Source organism: Panthera tigris, chromosome D4 (assembly GCF_018350195.1).
Source record: "Panthera tigris isolate Pti1 chromosome D4, P.tigris_Pti1_mat1.1, whole genome shotgun sequence".
Taxonomy (NCBI): Eukaryota; Metazoa; Chordata; class Mammalia; order Carnivora; family Felidae; genus Panthera; species Panthera tigris.
In genome coordinates, this window is record NC_056672.1 from 65,803,067 (window position 1) to 65,823,284 (window position 20,218).

The following is a 20,218-nucleotide window of genomic DNA, read 5'->3' on the forward strand; positions in this document are numbered from 1 at the left end:
AAAGCCATGGTATGAAACATGGACTCTGATTCTACCAAATCCTCCCCCTGCACTATATCGTCGTCTTCTTTTGAGACTCAAGCTGATGACTTGAGGGAGACTTAATGACCTTATCTCTAGACTGAATAAGACAAACGCACTTGTGCTGTTTAGTCTGGGGAGTTGCTGCCACTGTAGAACCAAGTAAAATTGCTGGATGCGTGGGTGGGGATGCAAAAGAGACCTGTCTTCCATTTTTCATTCCCTAGCTGGTTGGTTTCCCATGTGGGTCAACATGGAAGAGAAAGACAAACCAATCTGGTGTTCAACCAGTAGATCCAGAGGGCTGGGGCAGAAGCCTGCACAGTGCATCCAGAAAAATGAATCAGCTCCAAACTCAGCTCATGGAAAAGGAAAAGTGGGTACAACTACTGTCACAGCTTTGTGAGGGAAGATGAAACTCTGGATCCACTGAAATGGAATCTCTAAGGAGCCAAAACACTGCTACTTTTTAAGTCACTCTTACTTTCACTAACAGTTTAAGTTTTCCCCCATGTGGCTTCATATTTATTATTTTAATGGGAACATAACGGTTTTATGGAGTATATATACTATAATTTCATTAACTATTCCCATACTGCTAAGAATTTAGCCTATTTCTAATTTCTCACAATAACAATTATTACAGCAATAACACTTCCTCTCATACAGTGACTTCTTTCTTTAAAATTATTTCCACAGGATACATCCCTGAGGGTGTATGGAATGGAGTGCTATCTTGCACTTTTTTTATGGTCCTTCCAGTTTTCATTCCAAATTGCTTTCCTATAGGGAGTTAAAATTTATACTGTCATCAGTAAGATATGTAAGTATTTTTGTTAACATAATAGATACAGGTTTTTACCTCACAGTTCACAGGGGTATGCGTTACAAATTCGGCATGACTTTATTCGGAGACTTGAACAAGTAAGAGCAGAATAAAGACACATGGCATTTGGGGTGAGGCCTGCCCTGCCCTGTGTGGCTTCTGAGCACATGGTTCAGGAGGCAAGACCAGAAAGATATGCCCAGTGAGAGCACCGATCACATGGCCATTCTAGGGTATTTGAGAGGACCCAGAGACCTAAGATCACCCTTAGGAGCGGTAGCCAGGGAGGAAGCAGGGCCTTGAGATGAAGGAGGCAAAGAGCAGCTCAGAAAGGAGAACAATTTAGTGTCAGTGTGTCTATGACTCAAAACAGAAGTGCCTGCCTCCAGATCTGGGGTCGGGGAGGGGGAGGCATGGGAGGTGATACAGTGGATGTAGACAGAGCTGGAAACAGTGGAAAGATAAGAGCTACCACAAAGTAGAATGGTGGTTGCCAGGGGCTGATTTAAAAAGTTTTTAATGTAAGTATAATATATATTATTAGATGGAGAGTTTGGCATGGATGTTTCAGCAACTCACAGACTCCCAGTTCTGAGAAGACAAGACACTTAGAAGGAAATGGGTAGGTCAAAGGGTACAAAGTTTCAGTTATGCAATATGAGTAAGTTCTGGAGATCTGGTGCACAGCAGGATGACAGCGGTTAACAACACTGTACTGTATATGAAATGTGCTATGTGGTTACTTTGTGAGGTGAGGATACATTAATTAGCTTGATTGTGAGGATCAGTTTGCAACATCTACTATATCAAAACACACTGTAGAGCCTAAATATATATGATTTTTATTTGTCAATTATCCTTCAACAAAGCTGAAAAAAGACAGACAAGAGCTACTCCAAAAGAAGCAGAAGCCTCAGGCACCACCTCACATACCAGACATGAGGAGGGTACAGAGGACTGAGCAGCCCAAGTTTGTGGAGTCAGACACACACTCCTTAAGAGAGAGAAGAAAGGAGATGAGGAGGCTCCTTCAACTTCCACCCACAGGCTGAGGAGTCCCTCAGTTGGCGGCTTTACCACCTCTCTGCACTCCGGGCCTCAGTACCCAGTGGTATACTGGACATACCCACCATCCACCAACTAGAAATCTTTCCCCCTCCGCAATCAAGCAGTTATCAGGCTTCACCTCCTGCTGATGCCTTGGCCACCCACTTAGATGGTCTCCACTCTGGTCTCTGCCTTCCACCTTTCCACACTTCAATCCACCTATCACATCAGATTAATGTATCTACGTCTCTCCTGCTTAAAACCTGTTCACGGTCCCTCAGAGCTTAAAGTAAAAGTTCTTGGATTTACACACAAGGTCTTCCAATTCACACGCCACGACTTTCTCCCCATCCACAGTTCCTACATTTCCTATTGTACATCCTGTGTTCTCCCAGCAGAATCCCTAACGAATGCCATGGCCATGTTTACAAGTGTTTTGTCTTCTCAGAACTGGGAGTCTGTGAGTTGCTGAAACATCCATGCCAAACTCTCCATCTAATAATATATATTATACTTATATGAAAAACTTTTAAAATCAGGGATGCCAGGCTGGCTCAGTCAGTAGAACAAATGATTCTTCATCATTGGGTGGCGAGTTCAAGCTCCGCACTATGCATAGAGATTACTTAAAAAAATAAAATAAAATCTTAAAAAAAAAAAACGTTTAAATCAATCCATCAATCAAGTGGGGAAGCATCCATCTGCCTGCAGACTAAAACTCATGGAGTCCCTTCAACAGGGCCCCTCATAATCTTCTGAGACGCAGAAGGAAAGACATCCAACAAATAAAAATCTGGATTCAAAGGACAGGACCAGGAAGAAGAGGTGAGAGACCACATCTATGTCTATGGTGCTGTGAGTGGCTGGATCATGTAATCCCTTTTACAGGAGAGACTGGAGCCCAACAGAGACCCATCCTTGAAGAGCAGGAGTTGTTACTGTGAGTCAGCAATAATCCATAGATCCATACAAATTATTCTTTTTTTTTCTCACCCAAGTCCCTTAGTTTTTTGTTGTTGTTTTTTTTAATGTTTATTTATTTTTGAGACAGAGAGAGAGCATGAATGGGGGAGGGTCAGAGAAAGGGAGACACAGAATCTGAAGCAGGCTCCAGGCTCCGAGCTGTGAGCACAGAGCCCAACGCGGGGCTCGAACTCACAGACTGTGAGATCATGACTTGAGCTGAAGTCGGATGCTTAACCGACTGAGCCACCCAGGCGTCCCAGTCCCTTAGTTTTTAAAGGCCCCAATTTAAGAATTCTGAATATGTAACAACACTAGAGCAACAAAGATGACTCCAGCTTTCCCATCGCTGGAAGGCAGCCTGGGTATTGTCCCCCCACCCAGGGCATCAAGGGAGAGTACCTTTCAGGTAGGTACCACCTCTAAAACTCAGCTGCCCCTCTGATCAATGAGGTGTCAAGATAAGAAACCTGGTAAAATCCACTCCTGCTTCTTAATGGCAGTAGAAACAAAAAAAAAAAAGAGGCCTCCCTCACGGTGGAGATAGGAAATAGTCTAATGATTCTCTGACTCAGCCCAAGACAGGGATGATGTGATTAAGCGGCACTCAGGCTCAAACAAAGGAAACATTCTGCTCTTGCTCAGACTCCTCTGCTTTTGAATCCAATTGTCTCTAGAGTACTTATCCCTTTCAAGTGGCTCGGAAGCACTAAGTGCAATTCCCCTCCACACCTTAACCCTGTTCTGCACTCACACAACACCTTGGGAGCGAGCATCTCAGTCCAGTCTAGAGGTCAGACCAGGCTTTGCCCCCACACCTCTGTCAAGACCTACAACAAGATATAGGAAAGCTAAGTAAGATGCCATGGTTAGCTTTAGAAGAAATGAAAAACTCAAGGTCCTACAATCACCAATACCAACCCTCGCTCAGCTTCTTGGAAAACTGATTTTTGACCACCGGGCACATTGATGCTGATATTCATACGACAGTGTTATCTGTGCATCATCACCTGCAGCTTGGGCTATGCTTAATACCTCTATACTGGTTAAAAATAAGAATTCTCATCTCAGTCACCTCTAGGAAAGTGACCAGAAACTCACCTCTCTAGCATCAAGCAGGCACTCAGGAACCAGAGGGATACTCACCCGAACAAGGTCCATTTCTGGGTTACTCTCCATGAAGGTCCAGATCTTAGGGCTGAGCTCTTCCCACATGCCTTCCAAATCATGAAACACAGCCAGTTCCTGAAAGGTCTTATTCACCTGGAGCCACATAGGGAGCAGGGGCAACATAAAAGGGGAGGCAGAACCATGAGATACGCAGCTGCCCTCTGACAAGATGCTCCATCACTATTTCCAGTCTTTCCCACACCCAAGAAGAATCTGCCTGCAGCTATGATTCAAATACCCAAGGTTGGAGAGCTGGCCCTCCATAGTCAGCTCTGGCCTGGGTCACACTTGGGGTTCTCACTCTTTGGAAACCCCAGAATAGCCCCGAGTTTCCCCGATATAATCCATTTGAAACCACCATCACCTTTTTGCCCATAAATTCTAGGAGGATTCTGGAGAGGGACTTCTGGGCCTGGGCAGCTTACCTCAGCCATCACCTGCCTTGTGGCTGGAGTGTCAGGTGTATATAGGATCTTCCCAATAAGCAGAGGCTTTAGAGCTTTCCATATGATGCGGGAAAGAGGACTGGACTCCAGATTCTTCATCAAATCATTGCAGTAAGGGGCTATGAAGAAGACAAAGGCAGATATGCATATGCATGGTCATATACTTATAGGAACAAGGGCTTTGGAGCTAGCCAGACAGTCCTGGGTTCAAATCTCTGCTCCACCACTTAACAGCTATGTAACAAATAACTTCACTTGCCTGAGCCTCAGTTTGCTCCTCTGTAAAAATAAAGTTATGTACTTGGCAGAGATGTGGGGAGCATTAACCATTGTTATCTGTAGAGCTCCTATGACAATACTTGACAAATAATCAGAGTCTATTATAACACTGATTGTGGATAACTCACAACCGAGATGATCTAGAAACAGGTTTTCACCATGCACACACCTGCATAACTCTAGATGCATACTCTTACGCTAGCTCTTGTCAATTTGTTTTCATTGAAAACAGCTGGATTTAGATTTTAGTTTTCAAGCAAAAATAAGACATTTCCCTTTAATAGGTCCCATCACAAGTATATGTAATAAATGTAATAAAAACCTCTAACTGGAAAATCCAAAATTATAATAGACAGCAGGGCTTGATTATCCAGAAGGATTCTTGATTTTTTTTTTTTAATTTCATTCTGAGTTGTTTTAGGTACCACGTATCCTCTACATACCACAAAGAGGATATAATTTAAAAAGAAAAAAACAAAAGGATTTTCTCACGGTTCTATCTGCTTTGCAAATGAAAGTTCCCTTGGGTTGACTTGCAAGTGAGGGAGTGGAGCGGATGGCATTTCAGAAAAATTGCCTATAATGCCATCCCATTAGGCTTGCAAAGCAACTGGCGATGTCTAGAGTGCTTTGCTCCAGAGAAGAATAAAAAGTTCTTGTGTTACAGTAATGCACAAAAAGCTGCCTCGCTCAGTGTGTGAAAGAAACACCTGTGGCTGGAAGTGGAGAAAAGCTCACTTGCATCATGTTTTCAAGGAAAAGGATGTCACTGTCTAAAACTGTAACACTGGTTCCATGCTGCCACCAGGCACAGAACACACATCATCACAAAACCGCCCAAGTGCGAGAAAGAGATATGGAGTTACAAGGTTCTTTAACACCACCGTGCAGCTAAGAAGCAAAAACAAAGAGCAGATCAAATGCCTGAGGTTGATGGTCCACACATACCACCATTAACAGCTTTTTCAGAGGCCATGTGGTCTACCAGAAAAAAGCACGGGGCCAGGCAGATCTGGGCTTAACATGGGCTCTTATGGATTAGCTATGGTGTGGCTTTGACTGAGTCACTTAACCTCTCTGAGCCTATAAAACGTGGGGTTACACAATGTTCCTTGCAGGGTTACTGTAAGGGTTAAATGAGATAATTTCAATAGAATGCCCAGTACATAGGAAATATTTCCTAAATGTTAGCTTTTATGGCTGTTATTCTGTTATTTTAAAGTTTTTATTACAAAGCATGCCTGTGAAAGGGAGGGGAAAGAAAAAGAAGACCCTTGATTTCTCTGGGAACTCCCTTCCACCATCCCCCAGGAAACTGGGGAGGTTGGCTTTCAATCTCTCATGCATTTGATAAACACACTATGTACCTGAGATGTGCCAGGCTCCATTCAAAGAAGTGAGGACAGTCAACTGATAAGGAAAAGACTCCTCTAGGAGCTCAGTCTGGTAGGCAAACAGACTCCTAAACATCCAGCACTGGGTCAGAGGATAAGGGGAAGCACGAGGAAGGAGGGACACAGCATTGAGTCTAAACTAAGTGGGGGCTGGGGCCAGGACTGCCATCTGCACAGACACTCACTTGTAGAATTGTCATAAAAGGTGCCAGCATCTTCCTCAGTGCCATTGCCTCCAAAGAGGGCTTTGTAGTTGTTGTCCTCGTACCAGTTGAGGGACTTGATCTTCAGGCCCCCACCCTCTGGATGGCCACACACAATGCGGGACACAGCCTGGTAGATCTGGGTGGAGGAGCTGGAGCTGTTCACACTGGTCAGGAACATCACCTCCTGCCGCATGTCACTCCAGCTGCTCATGCTGAACAGCTGGTGCCAGGGATGGGGAAGGGAAGTGGGAGGGAAGAAGGTGGGATGGGGGAGGCAAGTGGGAGGGAAAAGGGCGTAGCAAGGGTTGGGGGAACAGAGAGAAAGAAACATCTTATTTTCTTGACCTCTCCAAAGCCACATCTCAGAACATCTCAGTCCTGACCTCTTAGTCTTGTGATAGGATTGCCAGAATCTTGCAACTCCACCAGTGGTCCGGGGACCAGCAGCAAAGTTATGAGAGGTTGTCTGAAATGCACATCTAGATCCATCCGACTACAATTCAAATCTGCATTTGCACAAGATGCCCAGGTGATTGGTATGCAAATTAAAGATACAGAAGCACAAACTAGAAGTCAGTGAAACCCCTGGTGATGGGCTTTATTTCCTCTGGATTATCTTCTGGTTTGTAGAAGAGAATACTTATCCTGAATAGCCCTGTGTTTAAATACATCCATCAGGAACTGCTCACGCCCTCCAGCACAGACTCATTTCTAAAACACCTTAAACTTTCCTGTGGAAACAGAGGAGGCCTCTGCCCCTTGACAGAAAAGGTACTATGTGTCAAATCCCCCATCCTGGTCTCAGTTAAGTGTCAGGGAACACAACAAGTATAAGGTGGGAGACCCAAGGCTGAATCCCAGCTCCCTGTCTCATTAGCTTACAGCCTTAGAAAAGTCATTTCTCTGAGGGCCCAACCTCTCACCAAGATGAAGCTAAACAGAGTGTGGAAAGGAGTAAATTGCATGAAATAGAAATGCCCTGCAAAGAAATGCCCCTGCACGGGAGGAGTCAGATGCCCCAGCAGCCAGGGACGACATCTGTTACTTACACCCCAAGCACTTTGTCTCAATGTTCTCCAGCACCTTGTAAAGTTCTCGGCCCAATTGTTCTTATCATTAAATATTTATCAAGCACTTTGCATTTCTACACATTTCACAATAAATCCATAATAAGCCTTCCTGGAAATGTCACAAGTTCTCAGCACCCAGAAGACCGAGCCATAAAGGGCAGAGGGGAGAGGCTGAGGGGCCCCACCCACAGCCTGTGGAAGGCCTAGCTTCCAATACCATGGGCCCAGTTTTGTACCACACAGAGCCTCCTGGTTCTTCTGCGGAACATGGTCCTCGATGCTGTAGATCCTGACTTTGCCTTCTGCCTCCAGAGGGAAATCAGGCACTTCTAGGAGTAGGTCAGAGGTCACAAACATTTCTCCCTCCAAAGAGGGAGCATGTGACATATGCCACAAGAACACAATTAGGTGGCCAGCTTTTCCTTACTTTATCTTTTCATAACCCGGATGAGGTCTATCAACCGGAAGGCAGAGGTAGCCAGACCTCCTTTTGTTGGGAGGTGAACAGCACCGGAGATTGTTTAATGAAAGTAAAAACCACTCATATCTCTTCACAGGCTGCCTCACTACCACCAGTCCACCATATCCCAACAGAAAGAACAAATTTCTTCCCATATAAAACCAGCACATCTTTGGACAGAGGCACCAGAATGACTGTTATTCCAAACTGGTGGCTCTTCCGGGCACCTGTCTTGGGGAAACTCCTACTCATGCTTCTATACCTCAGCTCAGGCTCCACACTTCCTCTGTGAAGCACTCCTCCTCACAGAGAAGGGTGACCATTCATCCTCCAGCCCACAAAAGATGGTGTTAAATAATCACCTGTGGAGTCAATCACTGGCTGTCTGATCGCTTTCTCAAGACACTGCAATGGCCCCTTTTTCCTTGACCCCTGCCTAGTCTCTTCTCAATAGAACAGCCAGAATGTCAACAATCTCATACTCCAGGACATGTCATGTACCCTCTGCTCCAAACCCTCCACTAGCTTCTCATCTCACTTGGCATAAATGCAGCCTTACCAGTCCTGCAAGGTGCTCACCACTCCTTCTCTGACCTCAGCTCTGAGCACCTTCTCACCTGCTCATTCTGTCCTGCCCACACCATACTCCCTCCTGGGTCTTTAAATACATTCCTTAATCAGGTCCTTTCATCAGCATCTTTGTTATCTGTGGCCCCTCCTGCTTGGAGTGGACAACATATGGTCACTTCTTCACATTCAAGTGTCACCTCATCAGAGAGGACTTCTCTAATGACCCCACCTTTAAAACAACACCTCATCACCCTCTATCTTTCTGACCCTGCTTTATTTTTCTTCATTGCAGTATGCCTGCTGTCACATCATATGCTTCCTGTTTATTTCTATCTTCCACCATGCAAGCTCCATGAGAACAGGAAAGCCAGTGTGCTCACTGCTGAGACCCTGACATCGAGCAGTGTCAGGCACCTGGTAGGTAACTGGGATGCGGTTCCCTGCCCTGCCTTTCCAATCTTGTCAGACACACCTTCCCTGTCACTCAGATGTGGAGCTCATGCCCAGTTTCACTCATCCAGTTCCTAAAGTCCCCATTTCTACCCAATTGCCAGGCCCTATTGTTGCAGATTTCCTTCTTTGAAGGATATCCTTTCTAGTCTAGTCCAGTTTCCATCAGAGCTCATCACACAAAAAACAGGCTATAGCAGCAAGAACGTGCAATTTGTAGTCTAACAGTCCTGAGTTCAAATCCCAGTTTTTGCCAATTAACTAACCAAGTGACTGGGCAAGTTGTCCAACTTTCCTGAGCTTCAGTGCCATCTGTAAAATGGGCACAGTAAGATCCATTTGTCATGCAGATGATACAGGGAAATTGGGTGAAACTACAGGAATCAGGGGAGGTCCTCAGAAATTGTTACCTCCCTTTTCCTTTTCCTTTCAAGGGTTGTGCTTTGGTCAAAACATCCAACTTTCCTTCCAAACACTGAACAGATACACACGTGCATTTATTTACTTATTCTCTCCCATTTGTCCCAGGGAAATATCAAGTTAGACAGTAAGTAATTCATGATCACAGGGACTTGAGGGTGGGTAGCCCTTGCTTGACCTGGACCAGGGAGCAAGCAGGGCACAAGGAGGCAGCTGACAAGAAAAAGAATATATTGCTCAGGTGGAGAGTTTCTGCCTCATCAGCAATGGGAACATCACGATTTCCACTAGTTTTCTTACCCAAGACAAAAGGCAGACCTGGGATATAAAGAAAACACTGTACCCAAGGTAAAATTTAGAGACAGCCTCCCACATCATAGTCTTTGCTCTGCTTGCTCGAAGGCCGGGAGGGAAGTAGTACAGTGTAGGTCAGTGTCTGCCAACAGGACCGTAGAGAAATGGCTATGGATTTACAGGTCAGTTCCTGTTTTTCTTTCTGCCTCCTGGAAGAACACCAGGTGACCCAGATTCTCCACCCACAGAAAGGTCACCAGCATGCACAACCAAAAGAACAAATGGCAGGCTGGAAAGGACTTCTCCTGAAAGGGACCCAAAATGCAAGGCTCTTCAGTCAGACACCCATGAGCAGAATTCAAAGAAAAAAGAAAACTGAACTAAAAGCAATATGCCAAACTGTCGACATGTGTTTGATCTCTGTTTTTCCAAACATCCTGCATTCTCCACAATGAACATACAATACTTTTATTCTCAGGAAACTAAATTTTGGTACTCAAAAAAAATTTAACAAATACCAAAAAACGATTTAGAGAAGCAACTCAAAATAAGGCTGGACCAAGTTTGAGAAGGTTATTCCTGTCTGATGTCCTGGACATTCAGGCCTGATTGCTTCTGACCGCCACCCCTTGGCTCAGCTCCTTACACACTGGGCTCCCGCTCCTCCTCTCCAAGTCTAATCTGAAAGAAGGTTGGGTGTCACTAAAGTGAAGCACACACCGGCTGGCAGGGAGAGGGAAGGGTAAGTGATCTTACAAGTACCTACAGGCCTCCTGATCTTGTGAATAGAAGATTGGTCTAACACATTGGTCAGGCAATATGTGGACCCGAAAGGCAAACTCAACTTAATGTTTGTCAAGGAAGGACATTCCCAAAGGTGAATCTAGAGGCCAGGTGTTTACAGGGAAAGGTCTAAATGAGGGGTACATAGTTCATAAAATGACTGGCCTCACTATTGGAAAAGAAATACGGAGAAACGTTTGGTAAGACAAATGCAGCGCATGGATGATGACGGGAATAATCGTCTTTACCAAGGAGTCATTAACGAGGGGCAGAGAATAACAATGAGACAAAGTTCTAGACCAGGTATCGGGCCTTTAGCCACAAACTAATTAGCTCTGAAACATCTCTGCATCTTGGTTTCTTCATCTCTAAAGTAAGGAGCTCAAACCAGTTAATTTTTAAGATCACCGATGCTTCTAAAATTGTTTTAATGTTGGGGCGCCTGGGTGGCTTGGCTGGTTAAGCGTCCGACTTCGGCTCAGGTCATGATCTCACGGTCCGTGAGTTCGAGCCCCACGTCGGGCTCTGTGCTGACAGCTCAGAGCCTGGAGCCTGTTTCAGATTCTGTGTCTCCCTCTCTCTCTGCCCCTCCCCTGTTCATGCTCTGTCTCTCTCTGTCTCAAAAATAAATAAACGTTAAAAAAAATTTTTTTTTTTAAATTGTTTTAATGTTTCACATGATACTCAAATCAAAAGGACCCTCTACGCCAAACTCGGGGTGGAAAAGAGCCATAGTGGATGGTCTGCCTCCTGGTGTTAGATAGACACAACTTACCTCTTGGGCCAGAGTCCCAAGACTATCCAGCAAAGTTTTTGTGGCCTTAGTCAGTTCCTTGCTCAGGACAGGAGATGTATAGTTTAGTTCTGTCTGCAATGAGAAAAAATACTTTGTTTCTAGGTTCAAATGTAAACCTGAAATGTCTATTGAAAATAAAGTTAATTAAAACCATTCACCATCTTGAGTTTAAAACACAAGAAACCCACGCCTAACCAAAGTAAAAACACTAAAATTATTCTAACTGCAGGTTTGCAAGTTATTTCAGATAAGAATTACTAATGCTTTGATGAATGCTTTTAAGTAGTGTAGAAATATATATTTAAAACTAGTTGATATGCAATCGATAAAAATATCTCATGCTGAGGATGTGTGTGTGTATGTGTGTGTGTTTGTGTGTGTGTCTGTCCAATTCAACTTTGACCATAAATTCCCAAATCTGCAAGATGAACAACAGAAGAATGACTTCAAGAAACAAGTTTGAAATGGCCCACAAGAAAGGAAGAAACTGAAGTTGAAAGCTGGCAAAAGCATGGAAAGGAGAAATTCTCCCATTCTGCTCAAGTCAGCACTATTTGTAACACTGGAAATTTAATACAGAATGCTTATTTTTATGCCTACTTTTAGCCAGATCTCTGTATTTACTCCTGTGTATATTTCATTGCTGTTATAGCCCACCTAGCTTCACAACAAATGTAAGAAAATAATTAATTGGGCCCAAAGAAAAGATAAGTTAGGGCAGCAAGACTAAGCTAAAGAAGAAAGAACAGTGATGCACAGACTCCGAGGCCAGAATTCCAACAGCTGAGGAGCCTAAAATTTAGGTTCTGGGTTTTTAGGCTTCCAAAAAGAAAAGGATATAGGGCCAGTTTCATCATTTTTATTTGTTAAATAGAAAAACAAAAGTCTTCAGGGAAAATCCATCTTTCCTTGGTGCTTCTATAGGCACCATTTTCTTTAATACCAGACACCTCTTTAATCTAGAGGAGGCTGGGATTTTTTGCTATTTGTCTTCCATAGGGGCATGTTGTGAAATCATAACGCACACTGCGAGGAAAATAGCCGGAAGTAGATGGAGTTCATCATGATCTCAGAAACAGCAGCCTGGGGAAGGATTTCCTCTAAAAAGAACTCTAAATACAGGGGTGCGTGGGTGGCTCAGTCGGTTAAGCATCCGACTTTGGCTCAGGTCATGATCTCACGGTCCTTGAGTTTGAGTCCTACATCAGGCTTTGTGCTGACATTTCAGACCCTGGAGACTGCTTCGGATTCTGTGTCTCCCTCTCTCTCTGCCCCTCCCCTGTTCATGCTCTGTCTCTCTCTGCCTCAAAAGTAAATTAAAACGTTTAAAAAAATTTTTTTAAAAAAAGAACTCCAAATACAGAAGATCAAGTTCGTATAATCATGACCATCATCATGTCCAAGCATAATCCTGAATGTGTGTTTCTGATAAAATCTGTCTAAGGGTTCTAGGAAAGAATTTCTCCAGCCCAACTCAAGAGCTCCCCTAGAACAGCTTGGTCACCAGGGTCCGCCTTCCCCGACTCCCAGTCCTCGGATGGGCCCTTCACCACTATATTCAGGTAGGTCCCCTTGACGCAAATCACAGATTACGTTAATAATTGGTCCTTCCATTAAGTAATTATGAGCAAAAACAAGTGGGACATTTTTGGTTTTTTTTTAACTTCCTTACTTCAGGTTCACATCATAACTAAAGGTTATCACCTTAAAAGTCGACCCTACAGAACCTACAGTAAGGAAAACTTTTACAAACCAAGAGATCTTAATTGGAAGGCGGAAGAGGTGAAGTGTTTTTGTGCTTACCATGAGGCCCACAAGATGAGGCATGATCAGGACTGTGTAGCAGATAAATGCCAAGTTAATTTAATGTACATTTTCAAAACTTAAAATTTGGTAGTTAACCCATTTCTTTTATAAAGTCTGAATGGAAATAAGATTCTGAGGACTCTTGTCACTCTGCCCCTTCTTCTCTGGTTATGGGGACCTGGGGTGGCTACTGAACCCCGGGCAAATGACTCCAATTCCCCATGCCCCGTTTCCGCAACTGTGCAGTGGAGTTCATGATGTGCATGTATCTCAGCACTGTCAAGGACACTGAATTACAGGCCATGTGCAGAGCGCCTTACGCAGTGCCTGGCACATAGCATGTCCTCACAATTCTCAGAAATTTCACCCCTGCCTTTCTCTTCCCTTCCTTAAAAGTTTACTACCAAAACTGAAGGGTTTTCCAGTTCCGGAAAAGGCATACATCCTCCCTTCCGCTTCCTGGCTAGCTCTCCAGGAACTGTTTCTCCTGTTGAGAGGCCTGCCCTCTGCTAAGCAGAGAGCTACCATTGTCCTCTCAAAGCACATCAGCCACACCCAATGTAGGATTACTAACATTAATACTCTTCAGTGAAAGGCTAAGACCAATTCCTGAAGGCTTGAGATGAAATGCTTCTTTCTTCCCTACAATCCCTCTTTCTCAGTGTTTGCAAAACTGAAACAAAAGATGTTAAGTAGATGAAACGTATACTATATTAAGTAATGTTCAGTGGATGAAATATAAATATAGATTCTATTTACATCACACACACACACACACACACACACACACACACACACACACATAAACTTGCCCCAAAGCTGACATTTAAATTGAAAAACCTGAAGGAAAAGTCATAACCTATGTTTAGGTATATGTGTATATCTATACCTACATACATATACACACATATAGGCACACACACACACATTTATCTTAATGCACATGTATGTGTACCTTCTATATACAGTGATACTGATTTTACGTTTACAGCAAAGGTATAGTATTTTTTCCTAACTAGATCTATTTAAGCAAAAGAAGTGAATCTACAAGAAGGAAATATGGCATTACGTGGTACCAATGGAGCTTGACAGAATTGTGAATGACCAGGTTTCACTGATACAGTGTGGTCTTAGGCGGCTTGTTAAACATGCAGTCTCCCAGCCGTCTGAGACCTACTGATTCAGATGCTAGACATGTGAGCCAGGAAGCCTCAGGACTTTTTTTACACATAGAAGTTTGAGAACCACTAAGCCAATGGCCCCTGGACAATGTTCACGCCTTTTTTTCACAGCATGCTTTGCACAAAGGTGGTTGTTTGTGCATTCCACATCTGGTCAACACGATGCGATCTGCTTTGGATGGTGAAGCCAGTCAGTTCACCTGGACTTGAATGGGATCAGAAATGGCGCCAAATGCAGAGGAGGCCAGAACACCACACCAAGTGAGTGGCTGGGCAGCCACTAAGTGCAAAAGACCAGGTATCTAAAACCTTAGCTAAAACACTGGCTTGTTGTCACCAGTAGCAGTCATCTTTCCCCTGAAGGGTACAGATCAATTGGCAGTTCATGTTGTTTTTAGACTAGGTCTTCCTCACCTGTATGAACATAAACTTGCATAGGTAACAATTTTTCCATCAGGTTTTTCAACTTAAAGGTCTTACCTTTGGGGCAGGCTTATTCTTCTTGTTTTAAAAGCTACACAATTCAGCAAAAATCCATGCATGCACTGCATGACTATTTCACCCACGAGCAACACAGTGGACCACAGACCTAAATCTAAGGACTTCATCACATTTACCATGGATATCAGACCTTTACATATTCAGACACAAATGCAATACTGCATCTTACTATGTGGCTGCTGTCAGTGGTCTGAGCTCTGGTTGGTTTAAACTGTTCTAGGTTTTGGTCTCTAAGAGAAGCACTGGCTGAATCCATCCGCAAGTAATAGGACAATCAACGTCATTATTAGGATCTCTTTTACACTAATTGTTGAGATTAAATGCTCAGTGTTCATGAATGTAAGTATTGGCAACCTATTGCCCATACAAATAAATTCCCACTTTCGAAAATGTGTTGGTAGAGTTGTACACAAGTGTGGGTTAACATTACAGGGTTTTAAAAAAAAGAACACACATATACCATTCAAATTCAGCATCGTTTAAAGCTCAGATCATCCAGGTATTTTGCTCAGGACTCATTTTTACTTTTCTGTGTTTGGAAAAGTAAATACAGGGAACAGACTGATGAGAATCTGCGAACTTAATAATACAAATTCATGGAGAAAGGATGGGCTAATCAATTAGTGTCGCTGGAACTAGTCATTCATGTAAGAAAAGTTACTATTTTCTGTCTCACACCTCTATATAAAATTAAGTTCTTGGTAAATTACAGAGCTAAAAGTAAAAAATGAAAAGTTACAAATACATACCAGAAAATGTACTTATGAACTTGGGGTGGGAAGGCCTTCTCAAAATATAAAAAGTCCAAACCAAGGTGGCAAAAATGACTCCAACTTTTAAAAGCAGAAAGTAGGCACCAACAGACACCATAAACAATGTGAAAAATCTAAGCCATAGACAAATGGATTTTTTGAAGTTTAGGTATAGGGGCGTCTGGGTGGCTCAGTCAGTTAAGCGTCCGACTCCAGCTCAGGTCATGCTCTCGTGGTCCGTGGGTTCTGTGCTGAAGGCTCAGAACCTGGAGCCTGCTTCGGATTCTGTGTCTCCCTCTCTCTCTGCCCCTCCCCCACTCGCACTCTGTCTCTCTCTCAAAAATAAACATTTAAAAAAATTTTTTAAATAAAATTTACATATAAAAAGGGAATACCATGCAACAGCTAAAATGAATCAGATGCCACATGTATCAATACTGATAAATCCCAAGAACAATGCTGAGTGAAAAAGACAAGCCGCAGATCAATATGCACATTTATACAACGTGAACACTACAAACCAATACCATATAATGTTATTAGCAGAATGCAAAAACATATACATGGTACCAAGCATAAAAACATGGAACTCCAGGATCGTGATTACCTGAGGAAAGAGATGGGGACACACATGTGGCATCGAGGATACCTGTCACGTTTTCTTTCTTGAAAAGAATCTGAAGCAAGCAAGGCAAACGATGGATGATGAAACAGGGGTGTTCTTTATACTATTCTCTGTGCCTTTTTGTGAGTTTTAACTGTTTCATACTTTTCTTTTTAATTAAATGAGACATAAAAAAGGGAGGAGGAGGAAAGGATGGGGCGTGGGCAGGAGTTAAAGAAGCATAAAGAGTGTAAATTGGCTTGACTACCTATCAAGCTGTGAAAGATGTCTAAATTCCCTAAATAAAATTAACCCCAGGAAACATGCCCTAAAACCAAGCCACAAAATGAAGCCTGAGAACCATGTGCCTGTACCTACTCTTAACTGTGGTCTCCTGCTAATACTTGACAAAGGCAGGCAAAGCTTGCCAACTGGTATTTCCAAACACTTCCAGTAAACAATTTACAGTTTTGAATTCCTACTATTATTTTCCTAAACAAAAATATTCCCTTGGCTATGAACTCCTGTAGGTCCCCCACTGACCACAGGAAGCAAGTGAAAAAGACAGTAAGAGCAAAGATAAAACCTTGAGCCAGGGACTATATGACCTGTGTGAAGCTAACCAGAATTCATGTATTATGAGATATTTTTAGATCATAACTAAATACTGTAATATCATTACAGGAAGAACAGACAAGTGTGTATTGTATTACTTGAAGGTTCCCACCCATTTCTGCAAAATGTGTTAATCGCAACAGTGCAACATTGCCTAAAAGCATGACATTATGGAATGCTGGCCCAAGAATGACAAAGGCCATTGTGCCCCCGTCTTTTCTGGGCCTAACAGACAATTTCATTACGGTCTTTCATCCTACTAGCTCAACTAAATTGTAAAAGACTGGAAATTAAAAAGGCAGTAACCTAGCAAAGTCAATTTGACTTTAATTTCTGAGCTGGTGTTTTATTTCAACTCAGCATCCAACATAGTTCCTGGCACAGAATAAGCTGGCACCCAGGAAATGTCTGTGGAATAAAAGCCAAAAGCAAGAGAAAAGCCCAAGAGATGGTCTGGTAGAAGTCCTGCCTCAAAGGGCATTTAAATTCACCTCATCAAGTCACCCACCCTCCGGAACATTTGGGTGGGTTCCCTTGCTCTAAGGATGAGGCCCATCGGCCTAATATAGCTCCTCAAAGTTTACCTCAGTTCATCTGTGGTCACCTCCACAATCTCATCTTACTATTCCTTCTCCCATCAAGCTTCCCATAGCTCCATCTGCTCCACTATAAACTACTCAATGATGTGCAGTTCCCCTAAATACCACCTTCTTCATACACAAACCATGTCTTCTGTTTGGAACTTCTTCTCCCTGTTCTTTACCTGGCTAACTTTTATTCTTTAGGTCCCAACTTAACAGAGGCTTCTTTCCTAATCCTCAAAGACTGGGTTAGGAGGGCCCCATTGAGGCCTGCGTACTGGGAGTCAGTCGACTCGCTTGTCCTTGCAAATGGTGAGGGCTCAGATTAAGGCATGTCATTGCATACCCTGCCTTTTGAACGTAGACGAAACTGCTACCATCACTGAACAAGGTGAGGTCTGGGTTCTGTCCAGCCTGGTCATGCAGATCTGGGCAGCTTGCCAATACTTTATCAGTCACCTCAGAACAGTCATGATCTGGTTTCCTTTCCTCAGAAGGTAGGAAAGTTGCAGGGTTCAGCATCTGCAGTGTTTTAAGAGTGACCAGTGAATTCTTGAGGAGGAGCCCCTGGTATTGGGCTGGCCGATTTGGAAAGGCATGAGAGTTTCTTCTCATGCACAGATTCCACACTGAACCAGTCTGTGGCCAGCCAAAACCTGCTGGCAAGGGACCCTCAAGGATGCCCAGTGGTACATCGACCTCCTCACCTGGAATCTGAGAACAGTAATCCCCCCACAAAACTACCATACAACTGTCTATCAACTCTCTTCCTCCCCCAGGATGAGCCCAAACCTGGCTCTGCAGACATTGGCAGCAAAGGGTGACAATTCCTGGGCTTCTGCGTCCTTCCTTTTTGAGGATGCATGTGCTGGATTCCTGGCCTGTCCCATTCACTGCCCAGCAGCAGGGAAACAAAGAAAGCTGTACCTTGCTCACCACCGCATCCCTGGCCCAGCGCATGGCACAGATCAGGGCTCAATATTTGCTGAATAAATTAATTTAAGTGTTTGCTTATGGATGATCACTATACAAAATAAAGACTGGGAGAGAATATTATCAATGCATTAGAAGTCACAACCAAATAGAAACAGAAGACAGAACATCTGTGAAATTAAGTCTAATTGAAAACTCTTTTCAGTTTATAAAAATCTTATCCTCATCCCCCAATTTTTCAGGGACTCTACTACCAAATAATGTAGGTGTATATGTATTTGAATAAGATTTTCAATACAACACACAATTTTATTTTCCCCCTGCAAATGCATGTTACTTTGGGTTCCTTAGGACATTTCAAACCTCTCTTAAATTCCCTCAAAGTAGGCTAAAAATCTCAACTTCACTTTGCCCATATTCAGAAAATCCGACCCAGGGCTAGGACAATATGTTTTAGTTCAAATTGAAAATAAGTAAGCCAGATACCAGGCACAAAGACCACACTGCCCAGAAGATACCCTATCTCTTTCCAATGATTTACATGACAATGAAGTTTTCCTTTGAGGAGTATTTTAATATTTCTTGTCAAAGTAGGGAACTATAAAACTCCTGTCTGAGGGAGGAACTAATCTTTTAAAAACAATTCAACAATTTAAATATTAAGTTTTAAATGTGATGTGTTTAATGCATTAAATACTTTTTTGCGGTTTCTTAACAGTTAAATACATCTACTACCACAGAATTTAGGACCAAAATAAAATCTAAACCTTTATTTAAGAAATAGAGTATATTATGCTAAGTGAAATAGTCAGAAAAAGACAAATATCAGATGATTTTACTCATATGTGGAATTTAAGAAACAGAACAGATGAACATAGGGGAAAGGAAGGAAAAATAAGATGAAAACAGAGAGGGAGACAAAAGTAAGAGACTTTTATTTAAAAAAATAAATAAAAAAAAAAAAAAACAGAGCCCGACACGGGGCTCAAACTCACAAGCTGTGAGATCATGACCTGAGCCAAAGTTGAACGCTTAACCAAGTGAGCCACCCAGGCGCCCAGACAATAAGAGACTTTTAAATACAGAGAACAAACGGAAGCATTGCTGGTGGGGTTTTGGGTGGGGGATGGGTTAAATGGGTGATGGGCATTAAGGAGGCACTTGTTGCGATGAGTACTGGGTGTTACAGGAAGTGATGAATAACTAAATTCTAGTCCTGAATCATTATTATATGTTAACTTGGATTTAAATTTTAAAGAAATTAATAAAAAAAAAAAAAAAAGAAGGAATCTAAGGTCCAAAGGCGGGGGGCGGGGGGGGGGGGGAGTGGGAGGAAGAATGGCACTCTTCAAGGAAAAAATAGTATAACTGAGGCAAAAATGAGTTGAATAGTCCTATTAGTGAGTGAATAGTCCTATTAACACTCTGCTATATTCACCAATTTAGCTCTAGTTGTGTGCTCCCCTTTACCTATAGGAATTAAGTAAACACAGTCTTGAGAGACAATCCTTGAGGTATGTCATTTACCAAATGTAAGGATTGCAGCTGATTGCCAGATGAAAGCATGTACTGACAACAGGTGTACCATCTGTTTGATGGGCAGTACCATCAAACAAGGCCAAACAAAATCTGATACCTCCCACAAGCGTCTGAGTTTTATGCAGGAGAAGAAAAGCAGCTGTTTTCTCCTGCAAAAAAAACTCACACAAATGCTTTAAGGGCTGGATGTGATAAGTTCAAGTATGCAGCCCCAAAAAGGAATGAGCCAAGCCCCATCTATATTCTAAGCCTTTGTCTAAGGATCAAGAAGACGCTAAACAAAGAGCTTTCAAGACAAGAATGACTTCGTTCACCCCTTCTCCATCTGTTCCTTCAATCTATACACAGCCCAGCTGTGAGATCACTGGTCTTCTAGGGACCTCAGGGCACCACTCACTTTACCTCCTTTGTCCCATGAACTGAGTTCTGCCTTTGCAAGAATATGCTGCATGCATCAGAAGACATGTGAACAGAACTCTTTGTTCTACAGAAACAGAACTTTCGCTTCCAG

At 42.9% G+C, this 20,218-nt stretch overlaps 1 protein-coding gene across 4 annotated transcripts in view; it reads right to left on the reverse strand.

The window, feature by feature from the left end:
• Nucleotides 1–20,218, reverse strand: part of ABCA1 (ATP binding cassette subfamily A member 1) — a 132,439-nt gene that overhangs the window by 51,492 nt on the left and 60,729 nt on the right. For all 4 annotated transcript variants that reach the window (XR_006210846.1, XM_042965355.1, XM_042965354.1 and 1 more), the window contains exons 8-11: nt 11,175–11,267; nt 6,332–6,572; nt 4,453–4,592; nt 4,004–4,120 (exon numbers count right to left, since the gene is read on the reverse strand). Coding sequence is in view for 3 of the 4 variants with exons in the window: in XM_042965355.1 (XP_042821289.1) it covers nt 4,004–4,120; nt 4,453–4,592; nt 6,332–6,572; nt 11,175–11,267 (591 nt within the window). In the remaining variant the exon portion in view is untranslated. The remainder of the gene's footprint in view (nt 1–4,003; nt 4,121–4,452; nt 4,593–6,331; nt 6,573–11,174; nt 11,268–20,218) is intronic.